The following is a 24,394-nucleotide window of genomic DNA, read 5'->3' as shown; positions in this document are numbered from 1 at the left end:
AGGGAGCCACTAGTGTGACTTGTTCCTCATCCTCCCTGACCTTGCACCGCCCCTGTACAAGAAGGCTCAATGGGGGAAATGCGTACTTCCGCAGCCCCGCAGGCCAGCTGTGTGCCAGTGCATCTGCCCCAAGGGGAGCATCTGTTTGGGCATACCAGAGCGGGCAGTGTGAGGTCTCTCGGGAGGCAAACAGATCTACCTGGGCCTTGCCGAATCATTCCCAAATCTGCTGGACTGACTGGGGGTAAAGCCTCCACTCTCCACTGGGCAAGCGTTGTCGTGACCGCGCGTCCACTATCACATTGAGTTTGCCGGGGATGTGAGTGGCACGCAGCGACTTGAGACGCTGCCTTGGCGATTTATGTACGCTACCACAGTGGTGCTGTCTGACCTGACTAGGACATGTTTGTCCCGAACTAACGGGAGGAACTTCCGCAGGGTAAAGAAAACAGTCAGCAACTCTAAGCAATTGATATGCCAGCGCAGTGGGGCTCCTCTCCAATGGCCCGCAGCTGTGTGCCCATTGCACACGGCGCCCCAACCCAGTCTGGAGGCATCGGTCGTGACCAGGACACGTCGGGACACCTGCTGCAAAGGTACACCTGTCCGCAGAAAGCAGAGGTCTGTCCAGGGTTTTGAATTTGGGGGCAGGCGGGGGTGATGATCACACGGTGCGTGCCGCGGCGCCATGCTTGTCTCGTGACTCAAGTCTGGGGCCAGTGCTGAAGCGGTCTCATATGCATCAACCCCAGCGGCGTGACCGCCACGGAGGATGTCATATGCCCCAGGAGCTTGGAAAGGTTTTAAAGGGACCGCCATGCATTTTAGCACCGACTGCTCCCACTCGTTGGCGAGGCGGGCCAACATTGAGACTGAGTCTAACTCCATGGCGAGAAAAGAGATGCTCTGAACTGGGGCGAGCTTGCTCATTTACCAGTTGACCTGAAGCCCCAAACGGCTGAGGTGCCTGAGCACCTGGTCTCTGTGAGCGCATTTGAAGATGCTAGGGGACAGAGACATGCCGAAGGGGAGGGCTTCGTAATGATATGCCTGCCCGTCGAACGCGAACCGTGGGAAGGGTCGTGTCGAGGCAGAATTGAGGCGTGGAAGTACGCGTCCTTCAGATCTACCGCTGCGAACCAATCTAGATGCCGAACGCAAGTTTAAATGTGTTCTTGCGTAAGCAAGGAACGGGAGCATTGAACGGGAGTTTGTGCAAAGCCCGGTTGAAAAACTCATAAGTTCAAGATCAGTCGTAAGGTCCCTGGGGTACGATGAAGTAAGGGCTGTAGGGACCCTTCTTCATCTTGGTTGGAGGGACAGGCTCTATCGCATCTTTGAGTAAGAGACGATTTCCACACGCAGGGATTTGCCGCCCCTGATTGTACTGTATATTTGTTAGGGCATTTTCAGACTTGTAGCTCGCTTGATTTTTTTTTTTCAGAAACAGAGACTAAAATTTTTACAATCATGCATTTTGTACTTGGTTCGCTTTCACGAGATAACATTTAAAAACGGACCAAAATTGTGTTAATTCTTTAATTATGTGAGTAAACTGTCCCCTCATTGGTTGGAGTGTTGTTCACTGTTCCAGGATTATGCTCATACATCTATATATCAGTTAAAATGATATACCTATAAACATGAGTCAACTGGTAAAAATTTTCCAGAACTATTTATGTCTCGAATATAAATAAGGCTGCCACATGGTACAGACTGCGTGTTTCAATCAGAAGATGCGCTACAAATAAATATTATCCATCACACAATATTTCCATTATAATTATTTTTTACAATTACATTGTTTCTTTACTGAAAAGTGCGTTTTCTCATGGTCACAGAGCTCTCTTTCTCTCTCGTTCTCTCTCTCACGCACACATAAACACACATCTACATACACACAGCAGAGAATGTAAAGCCACGTAAAGATGTTTAAGAATGGTCAACTAAATGTTTTTCTTTCTTGTATTTTTATCAGTCAAAAAGTTGCTAACGCTTTCCTTCCTTTGTCTGTTCTGGCACTATTTAACAGAAAGAAGCAATCATATTAAAATTACCTCAGAAATTATTAAACAACACCTTTATGAAACATGCAATTCTATCAAATAATGTTGCAAAAAATATCCAGTATTTAATGGAAGACCGTTTACTCACCCGAGCTACAGATCAAATTAGACAGCATTACAAACAACGAAACTTACAAAACCCTACATTTGATTTTGACACAGAATTTATCTTATGTATGTGGTTTTCCTCTGCACTTGAAACTTACAAAAGTGTCCTGCACTTTGGTGGCTTTTTATTGCTTTTTGCTGCCACAACATTTTAAAGACATAACACACATATGTAATAAAATATTGCCTATACATAACCAAGAAATGTTACATTTTTGGAGGCAAGGAAGTCCATTCCCTGTGCCACCTGTTTGGAGAACTTCAGCAAATCGATATTATCCAATGCCCATGTGTCCACCCCTCCTCTGTTATAGGATCCTAAGTGTCAGGAAAGTAAAAAAAATTATAAGGATTTCCATAACAGGTCATTTCAAAGATAGCTTTTTAGCACATACCCCGACTAAAGTCTTTTGACAGTTGTGATGATTGTGTGTCCTGGTAGCTGTCAGAGACAGAGTGAGTGACCCCATTTTCACTGCCACAAGAAAGAGAGAAAGTTAAAATTATTGACAATAAAAGAGCCAATACTCACAGCTTCTACAAAAGATATTATAGCTTTTGTTACTTTGCTGGCCAGGTGCATGCTACTGATTGACTATCAATCCATCTCATCCTTCTTAGATAAAAAGGATTCTGTTGCATTCTTAATAAATCCATGTCAAATTTACATTTGTCTCTTTCCTTGAGGGAGATCTATAAAGTGGGCCTGTTGTGGCATGGCATGGGTGATGTAATATGACACTGTTGACTAGGTTGCATGCCAATGATAATAATCAGATAATCTTTAGTTATCCATCAATATATAATTTAGTATTGTGAAACATTACCAAACTTTGCCTATTGTAATGCAGGTAGGAATCTTAATTGTAGGAATCTTAATTATATGTTTTTAAATCAGCCCAATAGTGACATATGAATGTGGTGAATCTGCCCACCTCAACAACATACAAATTGTCACCATAAACTGAAAGTGTGGCTAAGGAGCTTCAACTCTATAAGTGGTACTATTGCTACTATAGTTGACTTTAATCCAACAAAAATACAAAGATGTTGTGTAAGGTCCCCGGGTTTTGATGTGTTCCTGGTTGTGGAAAAACTGCATCTCTACATAGCCTTCTAAAGGATCCCAACTTTAGGAATGAGGACTATCCTTTGTTCAGCACAATCCTTTAAGGATTCTATTGAGAATAATTATGATTCAGGCTTTGCAAAGAAATGTATATTGAAATCTGGAGCAGTGCTAGCTATCTCGTCGTGACAGTAATGCTGGTGAATGAAAAATTGAATATTACTGTGTTTGTTTGATTTGTAAGGACCATTGACCATTTCTGTTACAAAATAAAACGAGGCTGAAAATAAACCATGACCAGGTCAATGCAGAGCAGATCGTGTTTATTAAATGTTTACTTAACAAAGAAATACACAATTGCATACAAAATATTGATGTGAGATTAAATTATTTCATTATGTTCGAAGAATGTGTAGCAATGAGTGCAACAAACGACATTAGTGTAGTACATGCTAGTGGCTGCTGTCTCATCAGTCTTGTATTTGCCAGGACGTCCCGTATTGACGCCACTGTTCCATATTTAAGCAGCAAAACAGTCGAGAGGTATCCCCTCCCCCAAGTAGATGAAAATAGAAAACAGGGTGGGAAAAGGTCATTTAATACTATATTATAATTGGTTTTGTGCAAAATCCTTTACTAACATTATAAGTAAACCTAAAGAAAAAATAATAAAGTAAAAATATATATATATATATAAAATAAGGATTAGTACTTTGGTTGCTCATTGGATTTATTCCTTGAACTGCTTGACAGAATGAATGAGAACCACATAGGCTGCACAGTAAAAAGTGTTCCCCTTCAAGTCGGTCACTTTGAAATAGAGTAGGTAGCTAATGCTATGGGAACTCTGAAGAGCAAAAGATCTCTGAAGAGGTGTTAGTGAGGCCAGCAGAGGAGACTTAACCTGCAGCCTGTGTGGGACCTAACGCTTAATTATAGTGATGGGGACACTATACTGCAAAAAGGCACCATCCTTTGGATGAGATTTAGCTGTTAGCTGATGCTATGGGAGCTCGTTGCAGGAGTGACAAACACTTAACCCTTTTAGAACAGGCTTGGCACTCTGCCCCGTTTGCTGGCATGATAAACTGGAGCACGGTGACAATCTCATCAGGATTTTTCGACTGAAGGGTGGATAGCTCATCTCTCTGTTTCTTAACAGTGAGAAACCAGGAGTGTGGCGAGCATACACAATGTATGCGAGACGTTCCCTTTCAAGTCGGTCACCTTGACACTGCATCTGTTAGCTGATGCTATGGGTATCCAATACCATAATGCCATGCTACCGATTTGCACACACAATGTGCACAATGCCTACTAGCCAATAAGGTAGTAAAGAGCATTGAAAGAACTCCCCTTTGTTTTAAAAAATAAGAAGGAAGAGTGGAAAAACTACCATAAAATAACCATATATGGTAGTAGCCTAACAATGACAGTAGCTGTCCTGGGTAGTGAAACATTCTATATAGCTCTACTACTGCACATAGTGGGAAACGATGAGACATAACGGTCATAAAATGGCACAAGCCAAGAGGGTAGTGAGCCCTTAAATAACAAATCTTCATAAGTGGAAGAGAAAGATAATATGGTCACATCTGCACTGGTCTCAGAACAGTTTGAAATGCACCTTATTTTCATCCTAACTCCATATTGCAATTTTTGTGCAATACGACTGCATGCTGCATGGTGCAGCTTGAGCACTTATACCTGCTACGTTTTATTTTTATTCAATTTTAACACTAAGTTGTTTCTTATTCCTTTTTAGTTGGTCTTTTATCATGTACTTTATTTAATTGTATTTTATTTTATTATATTATCATATTTTATTAATTTTATCAGACATTTTACTATTTTATACAACACTATGTGGCTAAGCTGAGGGAAACAAACAGACTGTGGAGATGCGCTCAACTGAGGAAAAAGACTTCGAGATGCGCTCGATCGAGACTGAACTTTTGGCATTATAGAAAAGAGGAGAAAGGAGAAGCAGGACTGATTCTGTAAGCAGAACATTCTGCTCGAGGCTACCTAGGTTGCTGCTGACGTGACAAGTGATTTCACTAGGATCCGGTGAGGACTCTGGATCCCGTCAACATCTACGCACAGCTACAACATCTACAGGAGTCTTGCCTAGTGATCAAACAACACGTTGGATTAAGACGGCCCAAGACTGCTTCATCCCTACTCCATCCTACAATGGTCCCTGGTTATACCAACATTGGAAATCTCAAGCTTGGTTCAGATCTTCAGTTTCCTCGATATCAACGTTCAATCTTGCCACAAGCAATCGATACAAGCCGCTCCATACTCTCAGCTCTCCAGACTTGCACCCTCTGTGTCCACCCCGAGATACTAACATCATCGGCAGTTCCATCATTTGGCATGTGAAAGTAGCCACAAAACATGGAAAGGTGCACAAATCACTGTTTTCCTGGTGCACGAGTGCTTGATGTAACTGCCCAAATACCTGCGGTCTTGATTCAGGCCATGAATGTTGGGGCAGCTGTTGTTCATAATATTAAACTCTGACGATAGTAAATTATAAAGAAGGACTTCAGCACGCTGGTTGACACTGTACGGGAAACAATATTGGGTACTTTTTATCTCGGGACCATTGCCGACCTACAAACGAGGCAATTAATATTTTAGTACACTTTTTGCACTAAATAACTGGCAGGCAACATGGTGCAACAAGCAGAACTAGGATTTTATTAATAACTGGGATATTTTCTGGGATCAAGCATGATTTTATCACATTGATGGCCTGCATCCTAGGAAAACTATTTGAAAAATATTTGTCGGACAAGTTTACGAATGCCTTTGGTTGTTGGTGACAAGTGAGAAGCATCCCTGTAAGTGACAATAGCTTGAAATGTGTTATAACGAGAGGGAAATCCATCTGTCGTCAGTAATATTGAAACTGTTGTATCTTGTAGAAATTATCATATTAAAACATCTAACCATACGAGAAAGACAAATCTCAAACATGTAATGTTGAAAGACTCACATTCCACATGTACTCGGAAAAGTGAAGATAAACTAAATATGGCATATTTCAACGTGAGGTCTCTATGAAGTAAAACGTTTTTTATCCATCTGAGCAACAATTAGACTGTTTGTTACAGGTTATACATAGGTGGGATAGCTGCTATTTTTAACCAGTCTTTGTGCTGTAAAGAAGTAGTTATTTGTGATTTTAGTTCCTTTGAGTATCTAGCAATGGAATTGTCAGGAAATACATCAATACTGTTATTAATTATATATCGCCCTTCTAAATATAATTCATGTGTTTTATCAGTTTTCTGAACTATTAACTTTGTGTGTCACTAATTATGACAAGATTCTTGTTGTTGGTGATTTTAATATTCATGTTGATGACTGCACTGACTGCAAAGCAGCAGAAGTTTTAGAACTTTTAAACTCGATTGATTTTATTCAACGTATCTGTCACAGTCATCTTCTTTTGACAATTTAGACTCTTATTTTGAAGTGTTCCCCCGGACTACGCTTCCCATTATGCACTGCCCTCATTACTGCCATCTGTTCCCCATTGTTCTCAACTGTTTTCCATTCCCTCGTTAGCACTTGTGTTTGTGTATGTACTGTATACCCTCTAGTTTTCCATTTTTTTGTCAGTTCATGTCTGTTTGTTTTACTATTATCATCTTCATTAAAAGCCAGCATTTAGATCCAGCGTCTTCCATCTCAGCAACCACTCGTTACAATATCAGTGGAGCAACACACAATCTAGGGCATACATTAGATCTTGTTATTTCACATGGGATTCCAATTGTAGTAAATGATACAATTTAGTTTTCAGTCTCAGATCAGTACTGCTTATTTTTTTTACATTTTAGCTGATAGGTGGTGGCGTAGTGGGCTAAAGCACATAACTGTTAATCAGAAGGTCGCTGGTTTGATCCCCGCGGCCACCACCATTGTGTCCTTGAGCAAGTCACTTAACTCCTGGTTGCTCTGGGGGGATTGTTCCTGTAATGAGTGCTCTGTAAGTCGCTTTGGATAAAAGTGTCTGCCAAATTCATAAATGTAAATGTAATGTAAAGGCCCCCAAAGGGAAAATAATTAAGAAAAGTTAACTTAATACATCGACTTTGGCAATGTTTGTGAATATGGTTTAACATCAGTCAATATACAATGAAATGCTTACAGTACATGAAAAAGTTAATGGATTCAATATTTTGTTTAAATCAACTCTAGATGCTATAGCTCCAGTAAAAATTAAAAATTAAATTTTAACTAAAGAAACACCTTGGAGAAATGCCACAGAGCGGACAGTCTCTGGCAGAAAACGTCACGGGTTACTTAAGTGTAACCCTTTTTCCATGAAAAAAGTAGAACGGGATGCTGTGCTGGAAAGCGCTTTGGGAACAGCTGTAGGTGTGACCAGCTGTGAATATGTGTGCAACGCGTCAATGACCGGAATTTATAGCCTCTGCCAGTGTAATCATTGGATGCACCTGTGGCAGGGCTATAAATAGATCCGTCACAGGCGTGTCGTCAGGTATTTTGTCTGAAGAGCAGTCCTGGGGCATCCTCAGTGCGGCAATGAAGCGCAGCATCTCGTTCCGCTTTTTTCAGGGAACAAGGGTTACACTTAAGTAACCCAAGATGTTCCCTTTTCAAAAAGCTACACTTCTGATGCTGCCCTGAAAAGCGCTTTGGGAACGAGAATACCCACGCTGCTGCACTGTGGCTGTCTGGACCCCCTACGGTTGTGTAGTGTGCTCACAAGAGCGTGAGAGGTCTCAGACATGAGCTTGAGATGTCGACTCAAGGACATAAGAGCCCAGAGTAGTAGGAACATCCAAATTATAAAACTGATGAATGTGTGCGGAGAGGACCAACCTTCCGCATCACAAACATGAGGCAAGGAAGACCTCTAGCCAAGGCTTTAGAGGAGGCGAGCCCTCTAGTAGAGTGAGCCCTGATACCTACTGGCAAAGCTTAACTGCATGCCTCGTAGGCTAGGCATAGTCTGCTTGGTGGCACCGCCCCCCTGTTGCGGCCCCCATGGCAAAGAATTGTTGCCCTGACTTACGCCACTGGCTAGTGCGGTGGACATAAGTCTGAAGGGCACAGACTGGACAAAGTCTGTGAAGTCTTTCCTGCCCCGGCGTTGTAAACGGCGGGGAGCAGCAGGCTTCGAGAGTGACCGGGTTTAAGGTCGAGAAAGGCACCTCAGGCAGGTAGTCAGGATGAGGGTGCAAAATTGCTTTGGACATTCCTGGGGCAAACTCTAAACAGGCTGGCAAAACAGACAGAGCCTGTAGGTCCCCAATTCACTTTAGAGAGGTAATTGCCATAAGAAACCATCTTGGGAGTCAGAAGTCTGCTAGACGCTGACTCTAGAAGTTCGAAGGGGGTCTCAACCAGACCCTCAAGGACTATTGCTAAGTCCCATGAAGAGGTCGTGTTCCTAGCAGCAGGAGACCACAGTCGCATGGCTCCACGAATGAAGCTAGTGAGTAGAGGATGCCTCCCAAAGGGCACCCCGTCCATCAAGGCATGGCAAACCGAAATGCCGGACACATAGACCCTGAGAATAGCGAAGCATATGCCTGCTGACAGTCTTTCCTGCAGAAAGTCCAGAACTGAAGCAATCTGGCAGTTAACTGGATCTGCATTACGTGCACTGCACCATCTTTCAAAGACACCCCATTTATTCACGTAACTTCTAGTACAGGGAAACGCATACTGGCGCATTCTGGTCCATGTATGCGCCGGGGGTCTGGGTGACTCAGAGAGAAGTAGGGGAGACATTATGCTGTTTGTGGAGGCAAAGAGGTCCACTTCTGCCCTGTAAAATCTCACCGAGATTTGTTCCAAGAAGAGGAAGCCTTAGCACTTAAAATGGTCTCAATTACCTCAGGAGAAGTGTGTCCCTCAGTTGATACCCTTCAGGGGCCAAACATGAAAGGTTCCACAATTCGGGCCAGGGATTAAATATTGTTCCCTGTGCCTGAGAAAGAAGGTCCTTCCTGTCCGGAATCGCCCAAGGTGAGACGTCGAGGAGAGATATTATCTCCGAGAACCATACCCTGTTCGGCCAGCGCGGCGCCGTTAATAAGAGGCAAGACCCTTGCTGGCGAACTCTGGCCAAGACTCCCAGTAGCAGAAAAACCAGGGGAAAACACATACAGATGCATTCTGGGCCATGTATGCACCATTGTGTCCAGACCCGGGGGGGGGGGGTGGTTGTAGGGGGGGCGAAGAGGTCCACTTCTGCCCTGTAAAATCTCACCCAGATTTTTTCCACTACCTCGGGGTGGAGTTTCCACTCCCCGTTGGTATCTTCTGTCTGGACAGTAAATCTGCTCCCACATTCAGGCATCCAGGGATATAAACCGCCCTGAGTGACAGGAACTTGCCCTGGGCCCAAAGGAGAACCCGACATGCCAGAAAATTCAGCTGACGTGAACATGGGCCTCCTTGATGGTTTATGTAAGAGACCACTGCTGTATTGTTCACACGCACCAAGACAAGGCAGCCTCTGAAGGAAGTATTTCAGAGCCAGAAATACAGCCATCAGTTCAAGACAGTTCATGTGACAATCGAGCTGATGACCCTCCCATTCCCCTTGAGATGGACGACCTTATCAGCCAAGGGAATTGGCCCTTGAATGAAATCCCCTGGCTTTGAGCCACAATTGAAATGGTCTCGTGCAAAAAGGTCCAAAGGGATCACCGAGGATGCAGTTGCCATGAGACCTAGTAGTCGTTGATACTGATGAACAATGAAACCTTGGCCTAGCCTCAGAGTGTTCTGAATGGAATCGATTCGAGCGGGAGAGAATTGTGCCCGCATTGTGATCGAATTCCATATGATCCCCAGATAGGTAATTTTCTGAGTGGCAGAGAGGATGCTTTTCTTGGCGTTGAGTCTCAACCCCAGAGAAACCAGATGAGCTAAGACGATATTCTTGTGCTGTAAAGCCAGTTCTTGTGACTGTGCTAGTATCAGCCAGTCGTCAATGTGTCAGTGTTGCATCCATGCATTGCGTGAATGTGATGGGTGATAAGGCTAGACCGAACGGAAGAACCCGATATTGGAAAGCTTCGCCCCTGAAAGCGAACCTCAGGAACTTCCTGTGTTGTGGCAGAATATCTATATGAAAATTTGCGTGGACTAAGGCAGGAAACAGCGGTACACCCAACTTTTCATTGGAAGCCTCTAACTCCCGGAACACCAGAGGTGGCGGGAATAGAGAGGTTTCATAGCGGTATCGGGAGGGGCGAAGTGGATGATACACGCTCCCCGTCCCGAGGGGAGCTACCCCCACAAGGCTGGGCTCAAGACCGTCAGGGTTTCTTCCTCTTAGAAATTACTTCCCTGAGGTCTTGCTTTGGGGGCTTTTGAGGGTGACGAGCCTGTCCCCAGTCTTTACGAGGGAAGCACGACTCGCCACGCCTTGTTTCTGAGCCTCCCTTCAAGCAGGACCGGGGCGGGTCTGGGTGGCCGACGGCCCCGCCCCCTGAGTGCGGCGAGGAAAAAACGGCCCAAATAAGTAAGTAAGTAAAGTTTATTTATATAGCACCTTTCACAGGTATAAGGCCACAAAGTGCTTCACAACTAAAACATTTATATCATAAAATACACACAATAAAAGCATATACAGTACATGATCATATCAACCCACAAGCAGCTAATTAAAAGCCTGAACAAATAAATGGGTCTTTAGTCTGCATTTGAAGGCATCAACAGAGTCAAGAGAGCACATAGACGGTGGGAGGTCGTTCCACAACCTAGAGGCAACAGCCTGAAAAGATCGGTCACCTCTAGTACGATAGCGAGTGCGTGGAACCATCAACAGGTTCTGATCCACAGACCTCAAAGCACGCACAGGAGTATAACGCTGAATCAAGTCACTAATATAGGGAGGTGCCTGACCATGCAAAGCTCTGAAAACTGAAACCAAAATTTTAAAATGTATCCTATAAGACACTGGTAGCCAGTGAAGTTCTTTTAGGATAGGGGATATATGAGACCTCCTATTTGTACGTGTTAAAATTCTGGCTGCAGAGTTTTGCAGTAATTGCAGTCGAGAGAGCTTCTTCTGGTTTAGGCATGAAAATAAACTATTGCAATAGTCTAAACGCGAAGACATGAATGATAAGCTCCAAATCATTTTGTGAAACCATATTTCTAAGTTTCGAAATTTTCCTTAATTGAAAGAAGCAGTTTCTCGTCAGCTGCTTGCAGTGATGCACTAATGACATGTCTTTGTCCATGATAACTCCCAAATTTCTAATTTCTAAATACTTCCTCGTGGCTTTTCGCTTCCTGAAACCTGGAGATAACTGTATTCATAGCATCCACGAATAGGCCAGAAGGTGAAACCGAGGCATCAAGAAGGAAAACTTTGTCCTCATCTTTGATGCCCAATATGTTGAGACATAGGTGTCTCTCTGTGCTGACTAAAGCAGACATAGACCGGCCAATGGCACAGGCTGTCTGCTTGGTTGTACGTTGAGATAGATCCATGGCTCGACGAAGCTCAGAGAAAGCTTCCTCGCCGAACGTGGTACCCGTACTCAGGTCCTTTAGCAGGTCAGCCTGAGCGCGCCGGAGCGCGCTTCAAGATCACGGGAAGGACCAGCTGGGTCTGGGGAGAGAGCGAGCGAAAGGGACGGACCCGTCTCTCGCTCCTCAGCCAGATCCATACAAGAGCCCCACGAACGAAGTGTGGGCACCGACTCCCGGAAGTAAGCAAGGCGAGCGCGAAGCATTTTGACCCTTTTGCTCGCACCCGCCCTGCCCCAACACGAGAGCAGCATGCTCTTCTCCCAATCAAACAAAGCAAAAATTATGCATGTCCCTCTCAGCCATAGAGCGGAGACAAGGGAACACACATCGTTTGCCCTGACTTTCAGTCATTCTTTTCTTTTCTTTTCTTTTCTGAATACTGATCAGTCCTAGTCCTTTTGGACCTAAGTGAAGCCTTGAATACTGTAAATCACAGTACTCAAAAGCTTAAATAGGATCAGATCATACATTACTGGGAGGTATTAATTTATTAAATGAGGTGACAGTACCTCTATAAAACATGACATACTATATGGTGTTCCACAAGGGTCAATTCTCAATTTCCGCTTTTGTTTGCATTGTATATGCTGCTGTTGGGTAACATTATTTATGAAAATGAGGTAAACTATAATTTTTATGCTGATGACACTCAATTCTATATCTCTGTAGAGCCCAATGACACGGAAGCATTAAAGAGATTGTCTGAATATTTGTCCAACATTCTTTTATGGATGAACACAAATTGTCTAGCATTTAAATGAACATTTGTAAAGCAGTTCAATGGAAAGTAGGAGGCAAGAACCGGCCTGGCGACATAAACAATATTTTAATGATTAACTTAAACAACAGACAAACACACACACACATCAAGGACATGTCCGTAAATGATCTCTCTCTCGTCGCACCACCATCCGCAATCGGCCTTTATCCCTCTCGGAGGCTTAATTAGCCTGATAAGGGACCAGGTGTGTATAATCACAACCAGGCCCTGCCCTCCACCCTGTCACATTCCTCCCTCATTCTCTCAGGCAGGGTGTACCTTTCCCTGGGGGAGGGCGTGCCCTAAGCCCCGTCTGCTGGCAGGTCATCCCTGTCTACCTGGATGAGGGAGGGGACAAGGGGAGGGAAACTAAAATATAAAAAATGGGGGGGGTACTTCCTGTAACAGTGTAGTACCCCCCAAAAAAACACTGTAAAATTTATACGAGAGGGAAAAGGCCAACGCGGATCAGCAGCGAGAGAGAGAGAGGAGAGAGAGATGAAAAAAAAACACTTACTCGCCAGTTCTCCGATACGCCGTAGATTGTACCTCGGCCACTCCACCCTCTAACAGACGACAGCTGCGCCTCTCCGGGTGGATCGGAGACAGTCCTCCAGCCCCTGGTGGACAGAATGCCCAGCCGCGTTCTCGGGGAACAGAAGGGTTCTCCCACTCCAGGCGGTCGGCAGCGAGCCCCTGCCCACTCGCGGTCGGTGGTCTCAGACCCCACCAAAAGTGTAGGGGATTCCTCCACCCCTGGCAGTGGCCCTGACCGCTCCAGGAGGTCAGTTAGGAGCCCCTTCTCCCCTCGTGGTCGGCGGCCGATCCTCCGCTTCCAGGTGGCCGGGCTCCTCCGTCCCCACGGCTGCTCCGTTGGGGTGGATGGTAGTGGCGAGAACTCTAATACGGCGTATCCCTCCTCCTTCCCGGATTTCGGCACCAGTGTAAAGCAGTTCAATGGAAAGGAGGAGGCGAGAACCGGCTTGTCAATATAAATAATATTTTAATGATTAAACTTAAACAAAAGACACACACATGATGGACATGTCCTTAAACGATCTCTCTCTCGTCGCACCACTGTCCGCAATCGGCCTTTATCCCTATCGGAGGCTTAATTAGCCTGATAAGGGACCGGGTGTGTATAATCACGACCCGGCCCTGCCCTGTCACAGCATTAAACAGATTCTTATTGTTGGCTCAAAACACGAGAGGGAAAGAATTGAAACTGGTAACAGTAGAAATAAAGAACAAATTCGACACTTTTTTTTTCATTTGAAGATGCAAAAAAAATTATTCATGCTTTTATTTTTTTGCTCGTATTGACTATTGTAATGTACTTTATACTGGCTTACCTAAGAGTTGTATAGATAGACTGCAACTGGTGCAGAATGCTCCAGCCAGAGTTCTTACAAGATCCAAAAACAGAGATCACATTACACCAGTTTTATCTAATTTACATTGGTTACATGTTAAGTATAGGATTGATTTTAAGGCTCTTTTAACATTTTTTAATGCCTTAACGCATCATACATTTCTGACTGTTTATCAAATTATGTTCCAACTCGTGGTTTGAGGTCCTCCAATGCAAATCTTAATATATCTGGTGAAGCTACTTTTAGCCATTATGAGCTTTTAACAATTTAAATTAGACAAGCACCAAGCATTTACATTTTTAAAAAGCATTTGAAGACTAAACTAGCATATGATTTATCTATTTGTTCTTTTGATTAATTATCCTAATATTCAATTAGTATCTTTTTATACAAATTAAAAGTGCATTTGGAGGAGAAGCATATTGCTCTTTGACAGACCAATAAATATCATGGCAGACCAATAAAAGAAAAACATTTCTGCTGCCCAGATCTTTGCATAGCGTGACAATAAATGTGTAAAACCTTTTACATTTAGTACTTGGGTCTTTTATTATTTAATATAACGTAAACATAAACTTTATATTTGTATACTCTTTTAGATTATATAAATATATTGTAGTTTCCATTTATGTATACATTAATGGAAACATAACATGTTAAATTAAAATTTTAAAATTGTATAAATAACATGTATGAATATGCTTACCTTACAAGTTTGTACTTTTGTTTTATTTTAGTTCATGGTACTTTAATATACTTTTGAGTAGTTGGTTGAAAGTTTTGAAGAGACTTTCTACACAATTATACACTGGTGCCCAGCTCTTTGCACAATGTGATGATAAATGTGTGAAAGAAAAGGATGACATTTATTTTTGCCACGTGTTCTCAATAGAATATGTCTTTAAAAAACAACCTAACATAGCAGATGCTGCAGGATCTTGGATTAATATTGAAAAATACCTATGTATTCAAAAGCTTCAGGTAGATTGGCTGCAAAAATGGGGCATGACTGTGAAGCGTTGAGAAAAGTCAAAGGCAGTTGTTAAGAGTAACATCTTCCCTCCTGTTTTAACTGGTAAGTGTGACAGGCTTACCAACTAAGAAGGAAAGATCAGCAACAACAGTCACAACAGTGTGACACTCCCTACCAAATCGAATTGTTCAGAGTCCAGTCTGCTAGTGTGACACCAGCTTTAAAGTTTGGATTGGATTGAAAGCCTTCCTCAAGCCAAGGTTTTGTGCCCAAAGTGTGGTCACTCATTCAGAGATCAGGTTGTCACCTTTTAAGCATTCTCTCCTCTTCTGTTTGAGTCAGACAATGCTAAGAGGCTTAGGCTTACATGCTTTGCCCTGTAAGGCTGGTGGGCATGTACATATTGCCCTAGTGAGTCACTACAGACTGTCTGATCAGCTCTTTGTTTGCGTCAATGCAGCGTTGAAGTGACTGAACTTATTGGGAATGTCTCGTTTATGACTGTAACCTCGGTTCCCTGAAAGGAGGGAGCGAGACACTGTAACTTTTCGAAACTACTGAATTCTCACTGTTATGTGACGATGGCTCCTCACTTTACTCAAAAAATTCTGACAAAAATGTTGCTGTGATGATGCATGCATAAGGGGTGGAGCAGCATGGACCATCTGCCAATGAGATTTGTGTGATTCTATAAGGGCTTCAGAGATGGTCACTCCTGGGAGGAGTTCCCATAGTGTCAGCTACTGATGCATGGTTTATAGTCATAACCGCGGTGATAGCCTGCAATTGCTACTTAAAGAAGCTATTTCTTCGTGACTTAACCTTTAAAATTTATTTTGTTGGTGTAACAAAGTGTACTCAAACTGAATGTTTACTAATTATTTTACACATGAATTTACACATTTCCCAAACTAGCACATAGATACATTGTTATTAAGTAGAATTGACATGCTTTTTTACTGGAACGGTCTTGTCCAAAAGTGCTAAATTAAGGCCTAATCATCTGCTAATACTGTATGTCTAGGAGTTTGTTTTTGTAAAAATAGTTGAGAAATACTAGCAAACACAGAAATTCTATGTAATCTTTTTGAGGTGCCAAAAATGATTAAATATTACTGTATTTATTAAAATATATAATGATGTCTTAGGTTAGACTAGATATCTTACTTGAGATGACTCAAGATGCATACGATTTGTTGGCACATGAGTCTACTGCTATACAGACTGCAAACACATGCACTGAAAAAAGTGGTAAACTGCAATTGCCACCTCAAGAATCTATTTTAACTTGATTTAATACCCCAAAATGACTTTTCTTGGTGTAAACTAATAGGTGTGTAAATGTGTTGGTGTAACTTCAGGAAACATTTGTCAGATTTGGAATAAAACCAGTTAATATGGATGTTACCACATGAAGAACATTTTGGATTTGTAAAAAACCCTAATAAGCCTCAAGTATAAAAAAAGGATGTTGAGTTCAAGCTAACATATCAATAGTAGTAAATAACTTTTACTGTTAATAAAAAAAAAAAGTCTGTTAATTGTCTTACACGAGACAGAAGATTGAGATGAACATACCATGTAGAATGGCTCCTTTGAACTGCTACATTCTTGTAGAGGTTTAAATCCTTTGAAAAACTTTGAACACCCAGAACAGTGTTCACAAATGTTTCTGCTCTTTGACGCAAGAAGTTGAGGAGGTCACCGTGGCAGCAGTACTCCGTTATCATCAACATCGGGCCTATGTCAGACAAAAATCAAAATCATAGTACAAATAGCTTAGACTTTTTTTATTTTAAAGCTGAAGTGAATATTGTGACATGAGTATCACCAAATGGATTTGCATAAATAATAATTTAACCTCTCACATGGCACGCCCACTTTGGTGAGGAACAGGGTAAATGATATAACCAAAATAAAAGGTTTACTGCTCATGAGCCAAACTTCCATTGGTTGCATAACAGATAGTCCTGCTAAGCCAATGTCTTTTTGTCGGCCTTTGCAAGCCAACAAACAGAAGAATTCTAATAGTGCCACAGAGCAGTGTTAATGATTACACTAGGTGAAATCAACCTACAACTTATAGTTGTGTTATAATCGTCGACTTATAGTCCAATCATGCCATCGCTAGGAAGTGTAATCGAGCGTGTAATCATCATCGCCAAGGTAGTCTCAGCCTCAGATGGCAAGCTTTCAGAGCGCCCACAGTCCATTCTCTAACTGCCTGATGCTTATAACACAGAACACTGGATAACGCCTTCTCGATCAACTCAGCGTAAATCTGATTGGCTTGTTCAGTGGAGGTTCCACGAGTAGACGTACACAGGACATTTTATAAGTCAGCCTGGATGAGGGGTTGTGTTCATAAGGTTCTGTGTTGATAGAATGAGTGCTTTTGAGGACGAAATTATCACAAAATTTGCCCAAGTTTTCCAGTTTGGTGACATCAAATCTTTTAAAGATATTCAGAGTTTCATTTGAGGCACTATAATGATTGAGCGGTCTCCCGTCCACCAGAAGGAGCCCTCACCTGAATTCTGAACAATGTCACTTCCTTTTTCCTGCCATGTCACTTCCTGTTTGACATATATATAAGCAGTGCTTTTACACACCCAGATTGCGAAGTATTGCCAGTTTACCTGCCTTACCAAGTGTTTTTCCTTGCTCACTGTTTAAGTCTCATGTTATGACCTTTTTGCCTGTTTACTTGGATTACGTATTTTGATCACTGTTTTTGCCTTGTCGCCTGTTTGGATTGCCTGCCTGTTATTGAACCATTGCCTGTTAATTCGACTTCATTTCTTTGCTCAGTACTTTGGATTGTTAGCCTGTTTATTGTCATTCACAATAAATACCTCTGCAACATGGATTCTAACCAGCCTCCAGTCATGGGTACATTACAGGCACATAGCAGAAAGTAAAGCAGAACATTTTCTGCTTTGTTTACCAAGGTATGTCTGTGAAATTGTCTATAATGAGGTTTTCTGTGCTTTGCTTCGCGCACCATTATATAAATAATTTTTTCCCCCATTTAGATCTTTTATGATGGTATGATATATCTTCGATTACACCCCACCCCTAAACACCCTGTGATGACAAAACCGATTGTTATTGGTTGCTTTATATGTCAGTTACATGGCTTTTCCTGTCCAAATGGGTGGTTCTTGGCCAATCGAAGCTGCTAAAGAGCCCAGACCCATGCCGTAGTCATAGGTCTGTCTACACAAGACTGTCATCAAGAAGACTGCTGTGGTGATATTTATAGAGACATTTTTTTATATTTTGGTCTGTTCTCACCAAAAATCGATTGAATCCATTAGAAAAACATGGATAAAACCACTGCAGTATGGATTACATTTACGCTTCCTTTTTGGAGCTTGAAAATTTGGGGCCGTATGTATGAAGCCACTTAGAGTAAACTTTTTGTCATAAGTGCGTAAAAATTCTAAGAATGATATCATTATACTCTTATTCCTAGACTTAAGAATATGTGTGATTCATAAAGGTTCATAAGTGTTAAGACATGGTCTCAGTTCCTAAATTGTTTAAAGAGTGCTGGAGAGGAATCCTAACCTAGTTAGGAGTAACACACTTTACAACAAAGGAACAATGCGATGAACTTATGAAAGTGGAATTTGGGCAAATGTGCTATGTATTCGAGGGAAATTAATTCCATCAATATCATTTTTTAATTGCAGCACATTTTTTCATTAAATGAATACATTGAAACTCATTCTTTTGAATTAAGCATTTGAAAAAAAACTGTGGAGAAAGTTCGTTTTGATAACATGAAATGCATATGTGATTATATTGCAAGATTTAGCATTTAGATTTTTTGTTGCATTCAATTTACACATTGTTTGAGAACAACATTCGGCAATATGTGGAATAATGTTTAAATACATTAAATTAAATTTGGCTTTCTAATTTGATTAATCAAATAATTAATAAACAGAAAATAATCTATTCTCAAAACATCGTTTTATAATGTGTTGTATTAAATCATGAATGAATGAATAAATGAATGAATGGTGTCATACCAGCTGGGATATATTACACTTGAAGGCTCACTAATGGCTTATTCAGTGTTTGAGAGTGGCCATTTTGGGTCAACATCATTGTAGTCCTTTTTTCACAACACATAAGTGTCACCTCAGTCAGCCCTTAAGAATCAGTCTTGGGGTCCCACTTGACGCCATGTGAAGGGCAGACATGTGAGAGACAGCACTGCGCACTTTGCATATTTTTGTAATTATTTTCATGATATAATCCAGTGAAATTCGATACACCCGGATATGTTACGTTCCTGTGTTGTCTACCCTTCGTTCTCGGTTTCACTATCACATTTATTTCACGTTTCCTTGTTGTCCGCTCCGTATTTTCCATCTCACCCGTCACCGATTCTGGTCCATGTCATGGTTTCCCTGTTGTCCACCCTGAGTCTCACTGTCCGTGTGTTAAACTACATTTCTCACCATTCCCGGCCTCCCCCACTGCCTGCACTCATCATTGTTTTCACCTGTGTCTCGTTCAGTCTCCACTTTGTCTGTGCATTTAAACCCTGTCTGTTTGTTCACTCTCTGTCGGTCGTTGTTTGGTAATGTTTGTTTCTGGAATGTTGTCAAGCCTGGTCTGTGTTCCCTACCCGAGTTCTTAGTTTTGTTCGAGTTTTGTTTCATCGTGTTTAAATCTGTTTCGTTGTGCTTAAGTTTCCTGTTTTCCCATCGTGGACTTTCCTTTGTGTTTACCTTTTATTTCTTATGTGTTTATCTCAATAAAAACCGCGTCTGGATCCGCACCTCTTGTCCGTCTTGTCCTGCCTCCACACCCAGCATAACAGGTTACACATTTGCTGTTTGAGGTAAACAAGGCAAAGAAGTCAAAATCCTCAGGCTCTGGAGACATAAAAAGACACTTACATGTTCAAGATGAAAGCCCAGACAGGCCTGTGGACCAGGGACATGATTTGGATTGCACGGCGGGAGAAGAAATCCAGTGTCAACTGTCCAACTGTGGTGATGTTGACGAGGGTAGTTGCGGACTTGGAGGATGTCGCTGTAATACGTCGATCGATTACGGTGAAGGAAAAAAAAGTTAGTCACAAGATTGGCAGATGTTGAGAAATGAATCGATTATCTGGAGTCATTGGAAAGGGAATTATCTGCTAATCCGCATGTGACCAAGATAGACGTTTAAAAAAAAAAAAAAAAAAAAAAAAATTCGGAAAAATTGGAAGATTTGGAAAATCGGAGCCGAAGGAAAAACTTACGGATTGTTGGAATTCCTGAGCATGAGGAAGGCAGAGATATGGTGAAACTTCTGGACGAGCTCTTCCCGAGTCTGCTCAACATAAGGAGCTCACAGATCTGCTGAGGGAGACAGAATGTGATCAATCCTGGCCAAATTTCTGAGATCATCCGATAAAGATCTCGTGTTGTGCTAGGCGGAGGAGCAAAGGAAAGCTTTCTTGGAAGAATCACAATATTTTCTTGTTCCTGGACTTTGCGAACTCAACAAGAGAGATGAGAGGGTTCAAGAAATGCAAGAAACTCTTGCATCAATGTAAGATCTCTTTTGCACTGATGTTTCCAGCCAAACTGAGAATAAACATGCCCACACAAAGGATGTCTTTTATAAAGTTGGTGGATTGTGTAAGTCATGGTATATACTTTTATGCGGCCTCCAAATGAATTAACTCTTGACCATCTGAAGAACCGGGATGCGTAATTTGATTTATTTTGTGCGGAGATCAGCTCCGAGGGGAGATTGTTTTGATAAATAACACTACTTCGGGACAGTTATGAATGAATATGCTAGTTCCTTGTGCTTATGCCTCCTGTTAGCTGAAGTATGATTTGTGGATTTATTTTATTTTATTTTTTGGGGAGTATTTTTGCGGGACATTGGAATTCCCTGCAGGAAGCTGAAAAATTTGGGAAGATATGGGGTGGACATGTTTTCTTTATTGCTGGCTCAACTAAGAGCAAGGGAGTCATTACACTGGTAAATAAACATTTACAATTCAAATGTTTCAAACAGTTTAAAGATAAATTAAGGAGAGTAATTATTGTTTTAACAGAAATTCAGGGGCAAAGTCTGATTTTGGCTAACATTTATGCACCTAATGGTGATGATCAGGGATTTTATAGATCTTAAAGGGATGTTGCAAGCTGCTGGCACCCCTCATGATATAATATTTGGAGGTGACTTTAATCTTTTGATGGACTCAGTCCTTGATCATAGTGAAGCAAAATTGTGTAAGCCCCCAAGAGCAACATGGATGCTTCACAGGATGTGTAAAAATCTTGATCTTACAGATATTTGGAGACTTTTGAACCCATCTGGTAGGGACTATAAATTTTTTTTCATCAGTCCATAAGATTTACTCTAGAATAGATTTTTTTTATTTAAGCCCCTCATTTCATTTGTTGTTGATTGCTCAATTGGAAACATCTTATTCTCAGATCACACCCTGGTGAGTTTAGAGGTGTTGCCACATATAGAGAATTAGAAATCATATAGTTGGCACATTTTAGATCCTATGCTACAGAACTGGCTCCACTTTTGTTAGAAGTTTATACTGAATCATTAAAGAATGGAAAGCTTCAAATGTTGTGTGTGTGTGTGTGTGTGTGTGTGTGTGTGTGTGTGTGTGTGTGTGTGTGTGTGTGTGTGTGTGTGTGTGTGTGTGTGTGTGTGTGTGTCACACACTTAAGTCAAAGCTTAAGACTATTCTTAAGAGAATTTCTGAGAAGTTTTATACATTTAGCCCCTGGACTCCTTTCACTTGCATTGTATGGACAAACAGACATCATATATCATTCAAATATCTTTTGTGTTCCATACAAGACAACACAAGTTTGAAATGGCATAAGGGTAGGTAAATGATAGAATCATCGTTTTTAGGTGAACTATTCCATTAGGCTGGGATATGAGGAACATTTCTAACATATAAAAAAATTACACAAATAGTCTTTAAGTAGTTTAGTGGTGTGGTGAAGTGGCTAAAGCTTTAGGGCTGGTAAATGTAAGCTTGCTGGTTTGAGCCTTGCAGATGGCAGTCATGAGCATTCACTATTAAGAGAGAAAATGTAATCTTTTGTAAATGTAAAACATTTTTAATAAAAGTATCTGCTAAATGACAGCTGTACTTCTTGCTATTCCTTTGTTCTTTTCAAAATATGAAAATTAGGTCTGTCTTTCTATGTAAAATTTTAACAATGTCAATTAACTAATCAAATTAATCATAATTAATCACATATCAAAATTTACTAAAAGTAGATTAGCCTATGACGAGTACATCAGTAAAGGATTAGTTAATCGAAAATGTCTAGGTTACTGTTGTAACCTCCGTTCCCTGATGGAGGGAACGAGACGTCGTGTCGAGTGAAGCGACACTAGGGGACTTTCTTGAAGGCCTCGGTTACCTCTGAACTTGAGAAAAGGTAAATGAAAATTTGGCAGACAGAATTTTCATGTCTCTCCTCCGGACATTTGGGTATAAATGGAGGGAATCGTGCCTCTGTTCATTCAGGTTTTGCACTGAGGAGCTGAGAATAAGGTGCGGCCATTACAGCTCGGTTCAGCGTTGTGACTGTCCACCAAAGCAGAAAAAGAGCTAAACATCTAAATCTCTGTGTGCAGTCCTCATAGGTACACAAAGCATGCACCGAAGCAACGAAGAGGCTGGGTCTGCCTCCTCCCAGGGCAGCACTTGCAGGTTCACTTCCAGGTCCCTGAAGGGAGTCATAGGAACCTTGGGCATGTAGCCCGGTGGTAGTCTTAGGACGACATGGGTGTCTGCCGGACCGAACTCCAGGCAAGAGTTGCTGACAGAGAATTCTTGCAGGTTCCCAACCTCGCTTCTTGATGGAAGCGAGCACGATCAGGAGGGCCATCTTGGAGAGGGCTTTGAGCTCGACTGATTCTAGCGGCTCAAAGGGGGGTCTCTGAAGGCCTGAAAGCACCATGGAGAGATCCTACGAGGGGAACAGGCATGGCCTGGGAGGGTTCAGCCTACCGGCGTCTCTAAGGAACCTGATAATCAGATCACTGCTTCGTGGTGAGCCAATATGGCGGCTACATAAACCTTCAAGGTGGAGGGGGACAGCCTCCCCTCCAGCCTCTCTTGCAGAAATAAGAGCACTGACCCGACTGCGCATCTCTGTGGGTCTTCATAACGGGAAGAAACCCAATTTGCAAACAAGCACCACTTTAGGGCGTAAAGTTGCCTGGTAGAGGGAGCTCTGTCTTGATTGATTGTGTTTATTTGTCTTAAGACAGCAAGTGGTAGGCCACTTAGATCTTCCGCATCCCGTTCGGAGCAAACGTCTCGTTCCCTGGGTCGTCCGTCTCAGGAACACTTGGGAGCCTTCCGGGTCCTCGAGGACATTCGGGAGAAGGGGGGCATCCGCTTCCTGCGGGGCGCACAATGCTGCGGCTGAGAGCTGGGCCCAGGTTGAGGCGGAGCTGCCTGACGTTTGGAAGCCACAGGAGGATGCCCGGTGGGGTATGATGATGTATGATGTGGAAATGGACTCCACCTCTCCTGCAGGAAGGAAAGCACTGATCTGAGGTCTTTGTGTCGGGAAGAACACCACTTAGCGAACAGATGGCAATTCAAGGCATACAGGCACCTCATAGAGGTAGCCCTAGCCTGAGTGATCTTGTCTACTACGGCAGGTGGTAGGCCACTTAGGTATTCCATGTCCCGTCCAGGGGCCAGACATGGAGATTCCAGAGGTCTGGTCGTGGGTACCAGATGGTGCCCCGTTCCTGAGAAAGAAGGTCCTTCCTCAGGGGAATTCGCCAGGGAGGGGCTGACGCGAGGAGCGTGAGGTCCGAGAACCAAGTCTGTGTGGGCCAGTAGGGTGCTACTAGGATGACCTGCTCCTTGTCCTCCCTGACCTTGCACAGGGTCTGTGCAAGTAGGCTCACTGGGGGAAACGCATATTTGCTGAGTCCAGGGGGCCATGGCTAGTGCATCTATACCAAGGGGCGACTCGTCAGGGCGTACCAGAGTGGGCAGTGGGAGGATTCTGGGGAGGCGAATAGGTCTACCTGTGCCAGCCCAAATCATCTCCAAATCAGCTGGACCGCCTGAGGGTGGAGTCTCCACTCTCCCTTGTGGGTAACCTGTCATGACAGCGCGTCCGCTGTAGCGTTGAGGTCCCCGGGATGTGAGTGGCTCGCAGTGACATGAGGTGTCTCTGACTCCAGAAGAGGAGATGGCGGGTGAGTTGTGACATACGACGGGAGCGTATCCTGCCATGGCGTTTGATGTAAGCCACCATCGTGTTGTCTGTCCGAGCTAACACATGCTTGCCCTGGATTGGACCCAGAAAGGGAGACAGACACAGCATGTAAAAATGGATCCAAAAGTTTCATTAAAAAATTAAAATGTTCCAAAGAAGAGAGACTGCAAAGCACAAATAAAAAAACAAAGTAGAGAACAAAAAAAGCTAATGTTCATGGAGTATAATCCACAAGGGAAAGAAATAT

General features: G+C 42.6%; 1 protein-coding gene across 2 annotated transcripts in view; it reads right to left on the bottom strand.

Moving 5' to 3' along the window:
• The window catches only part of csf1rb (colony stimulating factor 1 receptor, b), an 87,075-nt gene that overhangs the window by 11,367 nt on the left and 51,314 nt on the right, over positions 1–24,394 (bottom strand). For both annotated transcript variants that reach the window (XM_052104325.1, XM_052104326.1), the window contains exons 14-16: positions 16,472–16,634; positions 2,570–2,649; positions 2,386–2,492 (exon numbers count right to left, since the gene is read on the bottom strand). In XM_052104325.1, the coding sequence (XP_051960285.1) occupies positions 2,386–2,492; positions 2,570–2,649; positions 16,472–16,634 (350 nt within the window). The remainder of the gene's footprint in view (positions 1–2,385; positions 2,493–2,569; positions 2,650–16,471; positions 16,635–24,394) is intronic.

This window comes from Xyrauchen texanus, chromosome 34, assembly GCF_025860055.1.
Source record: "Xyrauchen texanus isolate HMW12.3.18 chromosome 34, RBS_HiC_50CHRs, whole genome shotgun sequence".
NCBI classification, from domain to species: Eukaryota; Metazoa; Chordata; class Actinopteri; order Cypriniformes; family Catostomidae; genus Xyrauchen; species Xyrauchen texanus.
Note: the sequence above shows the minus strand (reverse complement) of the source record. Positions and strands in the feature narration are given on the sequence as shown.